Source organism: Oenanthe melanoleuca, chromosome 1 (assembly GCF_029582105.1).
Source record: "Oenanthe melanoleuca isolate GR-GAL-2019-014 chromosome 1, OMel1.0, whole genome shotgun sequence".
NCBI lineage: Eukaryota > Metazoa > Chordata > Aves > Passeriformes > Muscicapidae > Oenanthe > Oenanthe melanoleuca.
This window is the reverse complement of record NC_079333.1, coordinates 58,337,120-58,354,020: the sequence shown is the minus strand read 5'-3', so window position 1 is coordinate 58,354,020 and position 16,901 is coordinate 58,337,120. Positions and strand designations below refer to the sequence as shown.

Genomic DNA, 16,901 nt, shown 5'->3' with positions numbered 1-16,901 from the left:
AATCCTGCACAGCATGATGAAACCTTACTTTTATTCCTATGACAAGGAAATCTGAATTGTGATGATGTCTTGAAAAGCATGTGGCTCATAAAAAGAAACCAGCAGGATATCTTAAAAAGGAAGGATAGTGCTTTGTAGAAAATAATTTTTCATCTTGAATACCATTAAGCTCCATGGACAAGCAGGCCATTACATCCTGTCGCTAAATATCACAACCCAAAGCCCCCTAATGAACTGATTAGCATTCTTGTTTCTTTAGGAAGTCAGAGACATGCACAGTTGGTTCACTCTCTTATTGACAAAGTCTGTAATTATGAATATTTCTCCTATATATTAGATTGTGTTAATTTGTGAGCCATCATGTGTATGCTAGCTGAAAAGAAATAGTTATTATCACAATTCTTCTGTTTCCTTTAATTAGGCAAGTCAAAGAATATTGAATTGATATTGATCTAACGTATTATATCCATCGAGTGAAATGTTCCATAAAAAGGACAGTGAAAAAAATATACTTGTACTTTCAAAATAAAAATTTAGTGGGTTTATGGAGAGTATTTAAATTGCATATTAAAAGTTTAATTAAGTGATTTAGTCAACATGCTCTTTATCTGTACAACTCCCGTCTTCTGATTTTTCAAGCAGCAGCTGAGAAAGTTTGAGCTTACTGATAAAAGTAGTGTTGATGGTGTTCTTTTACAGAAACTTATGGAAGTAATATTTGAGAGACAATCAGTTGATTGCGGCCTTTCAGCTAGGAAAAAAGTCCCTTCTTTTGATCAATTAGCTGTTCCTTTGCCATTTAATTTGATTTGTTGACATTGCAGAAAGGGGAGGAGGAAACAGCACTTAAACGAGTCAGAGCCTTCACTACCAAATGAGGTAGAAGAAACCCATTTCAACAGCAGGGAAGGGACTACTTGCTTCCTCAAAACTGTTGGTTACTTAATTGACCCCATAGTTTGAAGTTCCCTCTGTGCAACATAACCTGAATCTGTAAGATGTCCTTGCATCCTAAGGACTTTGCAGACCTGAGCTCTTCAGGTAAAAAAAGGTTGTGTGTTGCTCTGGTAGAGGGTCAAGATGTTAACTATGTGGACAGGTAATGAGATAGGGCTTTGGCAACAATGTAAATTTAAGTCTCTAATTATTTTAATATATGGTCTGGACTTTTAAGGGATGTATTATAGCTGGCACTGGTTTTACTTGTAATATATGATGCATACACAGTGCATGCAGCAGCTTTGTGTGATACAAATACCTGCCAATTTGTTTCAGTATTATAGTATAGAGATAAGTAGGAGTGAATCAAAGAAAAGGTATTATTTGACAAGTACTCTTCAGAAGGTACTAATTTAAAAATCTAAGCATTTCTATGTGTTTCTTGAACTATTATATTCAAATGCAGAATTTCTCTGTTGAACCTTGGTATATGTATATAAAACAAAGTCTCTCTGACATGTATTTTTCAGACAATTGCAATTATTTTCCCAAAGTGTGGGAAATCCTTAACAGAGTCCTACAGCATTCACACCGCTTACTCTTAAGTAAAAAATCATTTGTTGAAATGGCTTGAAGTGACCTCAAAGTCTTTTTGCATCAGTCTTCAAAAGGCTTGCCAAGTTTTGCAGAAACTGTTGTTATGTAGTCTAGTGGCAGTCTCAGTTCCCTTTTGAAGATTCTGTTAGAATACAAGTGGTGAATATTGATGTCTATTAAGGAAGTGTTTGATAGAGATTAATGTTTTTCATTTTCTTTTCTAGGGTAACAGCTGCTTTTACTTGGCTTGGTAGGCTGCACTATATTAGTATTTTATATACCACAATGTATTAAAACCAATATAAACTCCAGACAAGGGGTTCACTGTGAACAGAGCTGCTAGAATATGCAAGACCAAACATACAACAGTTAGAAATTTTTCCATGGGTCCTGTCTCAGCAGTGCAATGGTGTCCTGTTATATTAATTAGCAGAATGATCTGTAGTCCAGTGATTCCAAAAAGGCAGTCCATGAAGTAAAGCCACTTCAGAAAAAGTTAACAAATACCGAACTTCTTGATTTCGTTTTCTTCCCACCTGTGTTGCAGCTCAGCTGTACTTCTGTCTTCATTCATCCAAAACTGATGAATTGTGTAGTTGATAATGCGTATGTATCAACCTGTTTGTAATAATTACAGTTGGGATTGCTGTACTCAGTAGTATTCCCTGTTGTTTCCAGTTTAGCTAGAGTTGGCTAACAAAAGCCATATTTAAGGAGAAAAGGAAGAGGAGTTATTAAAAGTACCTAAATTGAAGCACAGTCTCAGTAGAATGCCAAGAGCTTAGGGGTATTCCATAATGCACCAGATGGAAAATAAAAATCTAAGGATTCATCGTGTCTGGCATTGAAATACTAGATAGCAAAACATCTTGCCAGAATACCGTATTCTGTGTTTAAAATTATGTGTCAGATATTCAAGAGGAGTCCGTTTCAACAGTATAAAATTAACCAGCTTGTATGGACTTAACATAGCTATAATTTTAGCTGTGTCTTGAAGAATATTGCAGAATTTTTCTCTCACTTCCCCCACTCCCCAGATTTTCTATTCAGGGTATTTTCTAGAATTTACAAGATAAAGTCTGCATTTTACTGATAATTTCAACCTTTTTTTTTTTTTTTCTTTCCAAGAAAAGTAAAAATACTGAAATGTTTAATATCTGGCATTTATATAGAGAGATAGGAAAACTAATTATTTAATTTTCCTTTACCCTTCATGCAGTGGAAATATGCACCCTCATAATTGCACAAAACAATATTTTTTCATAAGATCTGTTAATAGGCAAAGAATCACAAATAATAAGTATCCTAAATTTTAGGATCAAAATTAAACCAGATGTAGGAATTCTTTTTCTAGTTTCACTGTTTTTTGTTGTGTTTGAGTTTTTGTGAACAAGTGACATTTCTTTTGAAGGTCTTAGCTTGTATTTTGTCATGTCTTGTTTCTCATAATCCTTTTTTTATATAGTCCTTGGGCGGCATTTATAGACAAACCTCTCATCAACTTTCTTTTCTTTCCTACCAAAAGCTTTTTAAGAGTTTTAATAATTTTTAAGTATCTCAAGTATAAAGATCAGTTTCCTGTGTGCTATGCTCATCTTGGGAGCTGAGTAAAGGAGATTCAAATCAATGTAGAAGAAAAGAGGACTGGCAGCATCAGTTCTCTTTGAGCTGTTGCCAGCCAGCTAGTGCAAGCAGTCTGAAGCTGCTTACGAGCTGCATCTTGTGAAGTTACTAAAAGCATGAAAAGAAGCTTGTACTGGCAAAAGAGCCATGTTGGGAAAGTCTAAAATTAGGTGGTTGAGATGTGATGGAAGGAAGATGTATATTTTTAAATTGTTGAAATCTTCATTTTAGTTAGTCCTTTTTCATAAGAGTATCATAGGGGAGGCTGTTCTGCACTTACAGAATCGGCTAGTAGCCATTAGTGACTAATTAGAATATTGTGAAAGTGCATTATTTCTCCCTTCCTGCACATATCTGAGATTGTTATTGTGTGAATTTCTGGACCTGGATTCTAAATCACACAGAAAACCCCATTAACTTCTTACTTGTTATTTTTAAAGCAACCTTAACAAATCAGAAGGACATTTAACAGCACGACTGAAGTGGAATTCATCTTCTAAACAAAACTAAAAAGAAGAGTGCATTGCAAAAAACCTGAGGCATAAAAACAGTCATCCAGCTGTAAAATGTTAATATGAACTGGTCACTAGTGGAGTTCCCCACGGCTCAGTATTGAGGCCAGTCCTGTTCAACATCTTTATTGATGATCTGGATGACAGAATTGAGTTCACCCTCAAGCAAGTTTTCTAAGGACACCAAGTTGGGTGGGAGTGTTGATCTGCTGGAGCTAAAAAGGCTCTGCAGAGGGATCTGTGCAGCCTGGGACATTGGACTGAGGTCAGTGGTATGAGATTCATTAAGAAAAAATGCCAGGTTCTGTGCTGTTCTGTTGGTCTAGATTTTCATGCTCTTGATTAAAAATTCTGTTTTTCATAAAGTTGCCATAGTATATTTAATCTGTAGTAGAAAGTGTACAAACACAGTAAATTCTCTTTTGCAGTAGTTGAGTTGGGCAATTGAGAGTAAAGATGAAATGGCTATTTGTCTTTCATAGCATTTACTACAGCAGGAAAATAATGGAACAGAAATGCTTGTTTAGCTACCATTCCATTAAGTACACACTTCCTGAAGATGTCCAACCTAAGAAAATGACTATGTAGAATATTTTGTCTTTGAACTTCTTTGGCAAACTATATTATTGGAAGTCCTGAATAAACATAGGGGTTTTTATTTTGTATGGACTATTTTGATGCTGTTTATAAATTGTTTATCTTTTATACAAGTAGTTTTATTTTTTATTTTTAGTTTTCAGTTTTAGTTTCCACCTCAAATTTTGCCTCTTGTTGTGTTGACATTGCAAATAGCCTTAGAAAAGGCAAAAATACCTGATGCACCCTTCAGGAATAGAAATAAATGCATTGTTGTTACAATGAAGTTTTTTATCTTTCATGATGTTTACTTTTAATACTATTTATCAATATTTCTATTTTTAATCTAATTTTGGTCGGAGATATAGTCTTTATTGACAAAATATTCAGGTTAATTATTGGTGTCTGTACCTAAATTCCATGGACATTGTAATTTATATACCTAAGCATTTAGCTTCAATGAGGAGACAGTGATACTAAGTAAACTACAGGGGTGCTTGAAGTTAGATTAGTTATATACTTTTATGAAGTTTTTACTTTTGTGAAGAAATTATGTAGTAATTGAATAATCTTTAAACCTAAAGTGGTTGAGATATTTTGATGAAAGTCCCTGAATTTATTCATAGGCCTAGTATACACAGTAAATACTAGGAAGCATATACAACATGGAAGGAATTCTTTTGGTCCTTATTTAAGGAAATTAAAAATGTGTATGACATACAAATCAATGTTAAGTGAAAGCAGTGTGTTTGATTGGATTCAATGAGTATTCTTGCAGCCTTAACAACAGTGTACAGCTTCCTCGTTAATGCCAAAGAAGATTTTCAGAAGGTTTCACGGATGCATGAGAACATGGAAAAACTCTATCAGAACGTGATGGGATATTATGCCATTGACCTGAAGAAAGTTTCAGTGGAGGAGTTTTTAACGGACTTAAACAACTTCAGGATGATGTTCATGGTACAATATGTTTATTTTATGCCTAATGTTTCTTAGAAGTTATATTTTGTAACCTTATCTAATTTGAGTCACATCTGACTTCTTACGATTACATAGCTTAACTTACTGACTACATTCTTGCAGGAATATTTATGAGCATGAGTTGTGACAAAATCTGGAGGAGTGAGCCAACTAATGCCTATAGATCTGTAAAAAGATTCACTTAGTCATTTTGCCACCTACTCTTCATTGCAGCCCGATCATTACAACTTCTCATTACAACACACATATTTAGGTTGCTTGCATGTTTCCAAGTCTTGTTTGATTTTACTTGATTGGTTGGGTTTTTTAATAATTTCAGACAGGTCTGAAGTTGCAGGTGCAGAAAATTACTTCTGTCATAGGTACTGAGAAACAGTTTGAAATGTGTATGCCCATCAGTTTTGGGGAAAGGGCTTAAACTGGAACCCATATTAGTAACCATTTGGAATGTGTAATGATTACTAAGCCTCTGCTACTTCAGAGTTTAACAATTAAAACCTAGATATTATTCAATTACAATAATTTTGCTTGGCAAATTACATATGCCAGATTTTTGGAAATAGGGACATTGATTGTGTTTTCCTAACTTGATCAGTGTCTAATACAAAACTCAGTAGTCTGATTTCAGAATTAATAAATATTACAAAATAGTTATATTATTTTAATTTCTGATGTTTAAACCATACCTGCCATGTAAATGTTCTAGAATTCTAAATGCTTAGGTTCATGTTGAGTTGGAAGCTCTAAGGAAGTGGTTGTGCTTTGCATTAATTTTCCCATATTTCTTCTCTGTGTCTGTAAAATTAGCACTGATGCTAGCCTGTACTTCACAGCAGTGTCGTAAAGATAGATTAATTAATGCTTCAAAACAGTTAGGTATTATTGATGAGCATGATAGAAGAAACCTTGAGGAAAATTAATAATTCTGTCTTGCAGAGCACAGTTTGAAGGCTGTTTGAAAAAGATGTGCAGATAAAGCATAAAACCCCCTATCATTCAATGACACTAACCAAAATCTTGAATAGCTGCTCAGTTTTTAGACTTTTCAGAAAAGATTTTTGAGACACCTAGCATGAGACAAATGAGCTGATTTTCAGAATTGTTTATTATTGATCTTTATTACTGACGGAAACTGAAAGTGATGATTATCTTAGAAAATTTAGTTCAGAAGACTTGTAAATTTAGTGCTGAAAAATCATTGGATTATTAAGAAGCTCGAACTAAAAGACTACTTGTCACCAGTAGGTATAGGAGAGTGAAGTTCAGTCAACTTGTTTTCATGCAAAGTTGATGATTTACATGGGGGTATTTTCCTACTTATAATTAATTTTTTAATTCTTAATTAGTGAAAATGTATTAAAAAGTTTTAAAAATCTCTGTGTTTAAATCTGGAGCCCTAGATGTCAGTTTCATAGCTACCTTTGATCTGCACCTTGTATTTCAGTATTATTTGGTGGCTGTGACAGCTAATATTTGCACTCTGTGAGCACCAAATCTAGGGTATGGTTACTCTGCGAGATACAAAGAATGGGGTGAAGTGTCTTGCCTTCAGAGCTTTTGCTTCTGCAGCTGAATTCCTGGTACACTCAGTGGAACATCTTAGGTATCAGATATCCCTGTTAAACTCCCTCTGTACTTTCACAGCATCACGGGTATTCTGCTAACAGGCTAGAGTTAGAAAGGCTCATTCCTTTCCTTGGAAGGATAGCTTTTGTTATGAAGAAATTGTCTAATGGTTAGAATTTTCCTCTAGTTGTAGGAAAGGGAACACACACACCTTGAGGTCACAGCTCTTTTGTCCAAGAGTAGACTATTGGGGCTAATCATAAGGTATAGAAACCCCTTGCTCCTATTGGCACTAGGTTACTCTACAGCAGAGACATAACTTCAGGAACCAGAAGAAGAGCAACCAGGTAAGAGTGTTCCCTAGACTCTATTTTTCCTTTATATGAAGCAAATACTTAAATAAAAATTAGAAACGACCCTGGAAATCACTAGAGAGAACCCAAGAATGCCTCCAATTTGGAAAATCTAACTTACATTTCGTGTAGAAAACACGTGGGACATGTAGGATAGAAATTGCCCTTAGGGCATATCTGTATGAGAGTTTGAGTGTCTAATCTTGTGTTTTAGTCAAGGGAGATGCATACTTAATTCATTTAGTGGAATTTGGAGAGCTGTCTACCTGATGTCTCAAAGGACACATAACAACAGTGGTACCTAGTACCCTGGAGAAGTGTACCCAAGACGTCATCAACCTGAAATTTTAAGCTTTGACATAGAATTTGTGGAAAATCACTTTCCTGTTGGAGAAGGGCTGGGGGCAAGGTGTGATACTACAAAGTATCCAATTTACACTGAATGTAATGGTGTAAGTTATTAGGTCAGGCCCACTTGTTCAGTATGATTAGAAAGAATAGACATCTACGTTTGAATGACTGCAGTCTGAGACTTAGTCGCACTGATATTATTTTTGGGGAAGAAGTAGCTGCAAAGTAGAGATTTCCTTGGTCACTCTATTAGGAAAGTGTGTAATTTCTGCCAATATTGTACTTGTGAAGTACTGGATCCCATTTGAATTTTTATCCAGTAGTTTATTCTACAGAATGCCCAGTCTGAAAATCAGCAAATCGTTCGTCAAAATTAATTCAATAACAAATTTTAGCATTTTGTAGGAAGTATCTACACTCCTTCCCCGTATCAAGAAATTTGACAGAGGCAACTTTGGAGGAGTCACTGTGAAAGCACAGTTTTGCTTTGTATAAAAAAATCCAGTTCATTGTCATTTTTTCATGATGGAAAGCTTATATTTCTTTAGATATCCAAAACAAGTCTTCACAGGCTTTATGCAGTATTTTTCTTTCTCCTTCTTTTGGCCACTCTCTATGACAGTGATATTACAAACAGTGCCTGTTCAAGTACTGTTGTAATGCACGTTCATCTGTGCTATTTAATACTTGTCAGTTCATGATTTTTTTTTCCCTGAATGCAGTCTGGATGTTTTCCTGCTAAAAACAAATGAGATATTAATTATCCCTGCAAACTTGCAGCTTTTGCCTCAGACCTTGTGAAGATGTTAATCATTTAGTAAGAGGGGACACGCAGGGTTTTATGTAGCTGTTCTGAAAAAAAGTCTTTCTGCAATGAGGAATAGGTGCACTTTACCTTTAATGCAAATTTAAATTTTCAGAGCACTGAGCGTTTACCAGCATACATAGCTAACACAAAATAATGAAAAGGTAATCCAAAAATACTTTTGTTAAAAATGTATTGAATGTAATAGAGTTCTTTTGCTTCATGTCTGAATATGCAAAATTTTTATTTCAAAACTCTGAAACTCATTGTTCTGTTTAAGCCTCATTGGAAGTTTTAGTGTACATATTTATAATTTAAAATAAACAATACTGTATGGATATTAACCAGAATTTATGAAGCCAGTGAATTAATGCATATGTTGATAAGAATAAGAAAAATGCAACATTGTTACCCAGGCAGCCTTGTTTTGCTAGGTATAGTGACAGCATGAGATAGGAAAAGTGTTAAAATTGTTTTGGAACCATAAATGGTAACATACATTTTTATAGCACAAGGTGGTTTAGACATTTTGAATTCTTTCTACATTAACATGTGTATTCTTAAATTGTATTTCCTTCTGAATTTATAATCCTTATTTGGGGGCAGTTAGTATGCTTTTAATGTATTTATTCTGAATTTGCTTACTCTTCTGAATAAAATGTACTAAATATGGAATGTAAAATACTTACTTGCTTTGATAAATTGAGATTAGTTAGGGGATGTCGTTTGAAAGCTTTATTCTTTGTTTTTAAGGTTCAGCTTTGTTTTTGCTAAGGCTTCCATTTTAATGGAACTCTATTTCTTTTTTTCATAGCAAGCAGTAAAAGAAAATATAAGAAGAAGGGAAGCAGAAGAAAAGCAGAGACGTGCTAAAATAGCTAAGGAGAAGGCAGAAAAAGAAAAACTAGAGAGACAACAAAAGAAAAAACGCTTGTTAGAAATGAAAACAGGTAAGTGATGTAGAAAATGCATTTTACTGGAAATAAAGCTTCTATTTTTTCATTATCTGAATGTGCTATAAGAAAAAAAAACAAAATAGGTGAATGTTGTTTCACTGATTAAAGTTTTCAGCAAAGAGGTGTTTAAGTTTTGAGTTTTTTAAATGAGCTTTCCTAATTGCCTGGGGTTTTGAGTTATTTTATAACTCAAATTGCTGCTTTTTTATTTTTCCATTGGAATATATTGAACCTTGTGTGACCAAGTGTAAGTTCAGTTATGCTCCGAACCCTTTTTGTTACTTGAGAAAAGACATTTGCCAAATCACAAAGCTATTTTCTTTAACTAAGGTTAACATACTCCTTTCTGTTCTTTTATAAGACTAAGCCCTTCCTGAATTACTTTGTATTTTTCTTTGAATATGTCAATTGTTATTTTAACAGGTCCCTATTGAAACACCTCAAAACCCCCTCAGCCATGCATTTTAAAAGTTACTGGTGCTATGTTGTTTTTTGTACCAAAAGAGATGGCAGATGCTGTGAATTTTCTGTTACTAAAAGAGGTGTCTGATGATCCTCTATATGCCTGTATTTTATCCTAGACTGAGCTTCTATAGTCCTTCAGAATGATACATGACTTACTGTGTAAATTGCCATGAGCTACTCTTTTTCTTTTTCCTGAGCAGATCTTGTTAAACAGTTCCCTTCCTAAACCCTGGATGGCACCTTTGGCATAAATGATTATCTGTCTCTCCCAGTTTTCACTAATAGCCAGAGTAGGTGTGTTTGGTTTCAGAGATGCTTCAGACCAAAAATCTTTGATTTATTTTTATAAGCCTATCCATGTTTGGAGGTGTGAGTCTAAAGCTTTCATGTGGGAAATCAGGCAGCTTTTGTCTGAATACAGAAATTCTAATTCTTTAGAAGTGCAGTTCAAGACCAAATCAGAAAACCATCAGTGACAATCTTTTCAAAGGTCCCAGAAGATAGAGGAGGCTGCAGAAGACTAGGAAGGGGTAAAAGTGGTGTCTGTATTTATTCATGGTTGTTAATGTTTCAAATGAGATTTATGTATGACTGATAGCATTTTAGATGGAAAATTGATAGTTTTTTAGTCAAAGTTAAAGCCGCTCTTAAGTCCTGTTCTTCCCACAATGCACATGCCAGTATTGGAGACTTTTGTGTTATATACACACATGTATGTAGGCCTCTGATAGTGAACCCTTCCACATCAGCTGATGTGGAAGGGAGGTAAGTACTTGTCCTCTACTTGTCTTAGGTAGCCTGGGGTTTTGATATCTTGGAAGTATACAGAAAGATGTTTCTTGTCCTGTGAGTCACTTAAGGTTCAGTTTGAAATGACTGATCTAAACAGCAGATAGAAAAAGATGGTGTTAGGATCACGTCAAGCTATAAATGTAAGATTTCTTGTGCCTGTTTGCAAGATATTTTTAATTCTACTAGAAAACCTGAATTTTGGGAGTGGGAAGGAAAAGTACCTGTGGAAGATTTGTTTGTCAGGGAGGACAACAGCAAATCTATGAAAAACAGGGTAATTTCTTTTGGGTTTTTAGTGATGATGATTATTTTTGTTATTTTGACAGTCTTCAAAGTTGTATTTACAATATTTAATTTGAGGCATAATGTAGCTCTGATTTTTTGGAGTTACATAGCCAGTCCAAGAAAAGTTGTTTTTTTCCCTTTTTTTTTTCCTAGCTATAAGTTGTTCATCAAAAGGCTGTCTTCTCATTAAGAATCTGTAAATCAGTCATGTCTGATCTGCTAAAAAATTCATAATCAGGTCCTCTCTCTGTCGAGATACCAAAACACTCTTACCTGAAGTTTGACTGTGGAGTAACTGATTTTTGCTGCCTATTATTTCTTTATATGGTGACTAGAACAGATGTTAGATTTGTAGGAACATTATTTCAAATATTGCTCAAATAAAACTCATTGGTGTCACCAACCCAGAAGTTATTTTTAGGGTTTCATAGAAGTACATACTTGGTAGAAGAGAAAAGATGAGAGTATATATGCTAAACGGTTCTTCAGTATTTTTATTTCTTGGTGGATAGGTCATGGTGTACTTTATATCTCAATTTTTTTTTTTTTTTTTTTGAGTAACATAGCTTTTTAGTTGGAAATTATTTGAAGATTGGGAATGGCTAATGTAATATGTGTTACTTTGTGGTTTCTTAGCTGTTTCTCTTAAACTTCTTTTAAAAACTCTAAGAATCAGCAACAGCAATAAAAAATCAAAACAAACAACAAAAATAATAAAACATAATCTAATCCTACTTTACAGGACTGACAGTCATTAGTAGCACTGGTTGTATTATTATTGTTGTATTATTATCCTACCCTATTATCTGTCATTATCATTATAATTAGATCTCAGTACTTATCAGTCACTACCTCTGCATAGTCTATTTTAACATTTGTGTCCTAATAATGTCAGTATAAAATCTCCTGGAATTGATACTGTAGTGTTGGTGATTATGGCTACCAATGATCCTAGAAGACAAGATGACATACTGAAATTTGAGATGTTTTCTGCAAGGAAAACTAGAATGAAAATAGATTTTTTTTCCTACTCTATCATCTATCCTTCCTTCCCTATGCATGGTTTTGGATCTTATTCTTTTATAAAATTGTTTAGTTCCTAGATAGTTCAAATCCTCTTGTCTGTCTCTAGGTTGGAGGATGTAAAATGTTTCAGGGTGTGTTAGTTCCCCAGGCCACATCAATGTCTTTCATTTTCTGTTGCTTAGCTGTTGCTACTTTTCTTACAATCTTTTCACAGTGCTTGAGGTTGTGCTTTTTTTTTTTTTTTTTTTTTTTTGTGACTGGTAATTAGCCATTTGTGTCTACTTTACAATTCTGGGGCTTCTCTTTCAGCCTATGCTTCATACCTTTCAGGACCCGAGGTGCTATCCAGTGCTTAAACAGGATTAGTATCATCATCCTAAGATTGTATTGTTAACCACTGGCATTTAACCTGCCCCAGATTTTGCTTGTTCTTGAAGTCCTTTCTTTGGGTTTCTTCATCTTTCATATGCTTTTGGAGGCTATTTGAGGAGCAGTGTTTTGTTGCCTATCATGTGCTACCTTTGGCTGCCCGAGGTGGAGGAAACTACTTTTGCATAAAAGTAACCTATATAATACTGCAAAAGCTTTTAGTTACTTGGGGGTATTTGCTGATTTTGCTGATTTTTTTTTTTTTACATTGACAAAAACTTAATACAGAATCATAGAATAATATAAAGATAAGGGGTTGGAATGCAAAAAAAAAACCCAACCCCCCCAGCCATGTGCAAGGACACTTACATCATAAAGTAATATGTAATGAAATACAAATTTTATTAAAGTATACCCAATATGTAACTTGAGTCAATAAGTTGCATATAGCATGTTAGAACTGCATTTATAAGAGTTTTGAATGAATTACAACAAAAAAATTATGACTACAAAGGTCATATTAACCCAAAAGAAAATCACTTTGGAATAATGGTAACTCCTGGGTTTTAGTTTAAACTAATTTCTTCAGGATGAAAACTATAATTTTATTAGTAGTAAATGACATTTATGGCAAATGTGAGTTCCAAGATAGTCCTGTAATATATCAGCCTTCTCACAAACTATAATAGTCTTTCTTAGCCTGTGTTGTGCCTTTGATCCACAGGTGAACAACTGAGACATCTAGATCACAGATGTTCTCTGTCATCCATACTTCTATATCAGGCTTCTTTTGCCATACTGTAGTACCAAAATCAGTGTTGATATGGTCATTTTTCTAAAATTAGATAAATATGTGTACTTTGCGATAAGTATTCATGAAGTTTTAAATTCAATTTTTTATATCTCAGATATAAATATATCAATATTTTGTAGTTTGTGAAATGTATAGTGTTTTATGAATATGCAGTGCAGTATGTTTTAGAAAAACCTGAACATTTTAGGTAGGCTTCACAATATAAATTTTAACCTCTGCTAATAAGATTAGATTTCTGTTATTATATGGAATTGTTTCATTTGTCCTCTTGCAAATTGGTTTTGAGATTTGAACCTGCAACCAATGTCAAATTTACACACCTCTAAACTGTAGTTTGCTAAACGTCTGTATTTCTACTTTACATCTTAGCAAACCCTACATAGTCTAGTGGTCACAGCTCAAATAGTTCACTGATAAAGAAGGCTATGAGTCTTCAGTTTACATAGTAAAAGTAGCAGGTTCATGTTTTCCTTTCAGCTCCATCCTAATCTGAAAAGTAAGTGGAATTCATTAAACATTTTTACTAAGTATTTTTGAAATTTATGTTAATAAAATCTATCCTCTAAATATTCTCTGGAATACAAAATTATATCCATCATGAGATGGTTTACTTGCTTTTTTGAAGCCAGATCAAACTATCACACACTATCCTTCCAAAGGTAAATAGCCAGTGAAAGGGGATCTTTATGTAAATGCCATTTGTCTGCATACTATTAACATTCAAATAGATACTTTCTTATTCTGTTCAGATGCTTAGAAGAAGCAAACCAATCAATTTATTTTGGTCTTATCAGAATGTAAAGAATTGTATAGCTGAGATAATAGCAGCTAAATTTATTGTAATATAATTGAGAACTCCATCATTGTGGCATCTTCATTGTCTTTGAATACTATTTAAGTAACAAGCCACTTTTATCAGTTGTTATTTACGAAGATTGCCCTTTTCTTGCTTAAAAGTGGTGAAGTAGTGCCAAAATGGAACATCTAATTTCCAATATAGCATATTAATTTGTTTTCAGTTGTGTTATTCAGTTTCATTTTTATCATAATGATCTGATTTTAAATAAGTTTTAGTTCATTTAAGCAGTTATGACTTTATTTGCAGTCAATTTGCAGCATTTATTTTTGTAGAGGTTTTATATTGTTTATCTCATTTTGGAAAAAAATCCCCCACATTCCTGTCACACAAACTTGCTAAGAGCATTTTAGGCTTTGGTTCTTCAAACATTAACTGCTTTATTATTATCTGCTAAGTTGAGCAATATGAATATTTTCATTAATTCTGTAGTGTTCTGCAAAACAAAGGGACACCAAAACAAAGGGATCCCAGTACTGCTGGTTTAAAAAATGAAAGCAGTAAATGTAATTAGGTAATTAAAGTTCAGATTCCAACAGATAAAATGCTTACCTTTGAAATAAATTTAAAAATCCCCAAAGCTATTTGTATTAGTAGGTACCCTCAAAGACCTTACTTTACCTGCTTTGCTCAAGTTTGTAAGACCTTCATGTTATTAATTTGTTGTCTCTGGAGTAAGAGATTCAATACTTCTCAAGAGTATTCTTTTCCTCTCAGAGGAGTGAGCAAAAGTCACATCATTAGTTAATCATTAGTGAAATGACATCATTAGTTTCTAACATATGTTGGTAATTTGTTGTTTTAAAATATCTGCTGGGCTAATATCCTGATATCCTGGAAGAATATAGATGTTTTGGACAACAGTAGGTATATTACTAGCTTTTGGGAATTTAGGAATATGTTTAATTCAAGTAAATTTACTGTAAAGGGGACAAAAAATCTGACAATGATATATATGAAGAAGTCTTAAGGACATATTATTAATATCCAACAAGCATTTTGTGTAAGTTATTTTCTCCAGGTAGTTTCCCCTTTTAGAATTTCAAGTACTCTACTCAAGTCGGTTCCTCCCTGTTGCTGATAACTTTTTCCTCTTGTCCCCTGATTGCCTCCACTTATCCTCAAATTGGACCCTCTTCACCAAGAGGGTTCCTGAGGTCACTTTCTGTTAGTTGAATTCATTCTTAAGAATCACATTCATTGAGAGGCCAGTGGGAAATAACTCTTTTCCATAACTGCGAGGAGTGTAACTACTTCCTCTTATGTTGAATTACAATGACAGAAAGAACTCTGAGACTTTTTAGAGTTCCTTACTCAATATTTACTCATGTTATTATTTACTGGACAGTTGGTAGTAATCCTGTGATGATTATGGAGAGTAGATCTAACTTTTGCACAATGTCTGTTTCCAAAAAAAAAAAAAAAGTTGTACATATGAGGAAGGATATGTGAGAGACATTGGCCACAAATCCACCAGAAAAGAGATATCACTTGATATTTCCCTAAGTATGTAGGTTATTTTTCAGCTACAATTGTATTGTTTTGACAGTAAAGTATAAATCTGGGTAAATTATCAAGAGCATCCAGATGTTCCCTCAGAGTAATTGGCACTTTCATGCTTGAAAAAGGTTCTGGAGAATGATAAAATACAGGTATGTTTAATCAAAAAAAAAAACCTAAAAGACTCAATATGATACATCTGATGTAAAACATCTGCAGAAGCCACAGCAAAAGATGAGATACAGCAAAACCTTATTTGTTCACAGAATTTGATGTTTTTGGTGCAAAAAGTAGAAGTGATCTGAATGTATATTAATTTAATCAGCAACCAATAGTCACAGGTCATGCCCTAACAAGATGTCAGAGGTGCTAAGTCTTCTGGAACATGGAGGTTCATGCATTTATTTGCAGCCAATGGGCTCAGAATGCAGCAACTGCTGTTAGTTTGTACTGTGTAGTAGCTCTAAAAGAGCTAAAAGAGCTAAAAGGTTGTTTAAGAAGAAACAATTATTTTTCTTCTGAAAATTTTACTTAGAAGTGGAATCTTTGGAGATAGCAGCTGAAAAGCATTTGTGAAACTGAGGTTTACACAAAGCTCAAGGAAAAATAAATAGCAGCTGTATTTGAAAGAGAGAAAAATAATTAGAACAAACAGAATTGTTGAAAAAATTAAGGGTCAATAAACTAATGTCTGTAGATGAATATTCTCATAAGACTTGCCATTTATGTTATAGTAGTAAAATTTCTCAACAAATGTGAAAACAGGGCTGCAAACTTAAAATGGCATTACCATGAAAAACAAGTACAATCTCTTGAGACATCTTTGGGATTAAGAGCTCTAACGTTTGTACAGATAGTTTCTTTTGATTTGAGTAGGCATTTCCTACTCCAAATACTACCTCACATCTCTCTAAGGAGGGAGACATCAGAGTCCTCTAAACTCTCACTCCTGCTATGTGATGCTTTTATTCTCTCAAGGTTTTTTCCGTATCATCAAAGGTTTCTTCTCTCAAGTTGCAGAGGAAGGGAGGAATAAAAATCCTTACCAAAGCATTGGAGGATATGCTTTATTTGTGCTTTCCTCCATCCAAGGTTGTAAAAGAGCCAAGAACCTCCTCTGTAATGGTTGGAAAGCTAGCTGATGGGAAGGTCATGTCTCTGACTCTTCCTTCTAACTGAGTCTGCTGCTGCTTCTATTACTATGCTGTTTGCTAGAACGATTATCTTCACTCAGCAATACCTCAGTGGTTGTACAGAAGTACAGTTATGTTACTGCATACCAAAATATTCTTGCTCTGAAGCTTGCTGGCAAAAGTTACTTGATTTCTCTGGCAGCTTCTCTCTATTGAAGGCTACTAAATTCAAATACAGTCTTTGCATCATGGACAGCTGGAGACCAAGAGACCATTCTAGTTATGTAATTATATATTTATCCTGTCCTTTGTATGGATATTTGCTGTTGGCTTCTAGATCACAAAGGATGCAGGGATAGTTGAGCTGTTGGTCTGATTTTCCTGGGTATTCTTAGGCATTTA

General features: G+C 34.2%; 1 protein-coding gene across 1 annotated transcript in view; it reads left to right on the top strand.

Annotated features, from left to right (window-relative positions):
• DIAPH3 (diaphanous related formin 3) overlaps window positions 1-16,901 on the top strand; it is a 202,738-nt gene that overhangs the window by 119,985 nt on the left and 65,852 nt on the right. The window contains exons 24-25 of the mRNA XM_056500048.1: window positions 5,044-5,207; window positions 9,118-9,253. Of these exons, the coding sequence (XP_056356023.1) occupies window positions 5,044-5,207; window positions 9,118-9,253 (300 nt within the window). The remainder of the gene's footprint in view (window positions 1-5,043; window positions 5,208-9,117; window positions 9,254-16,901) is intronic.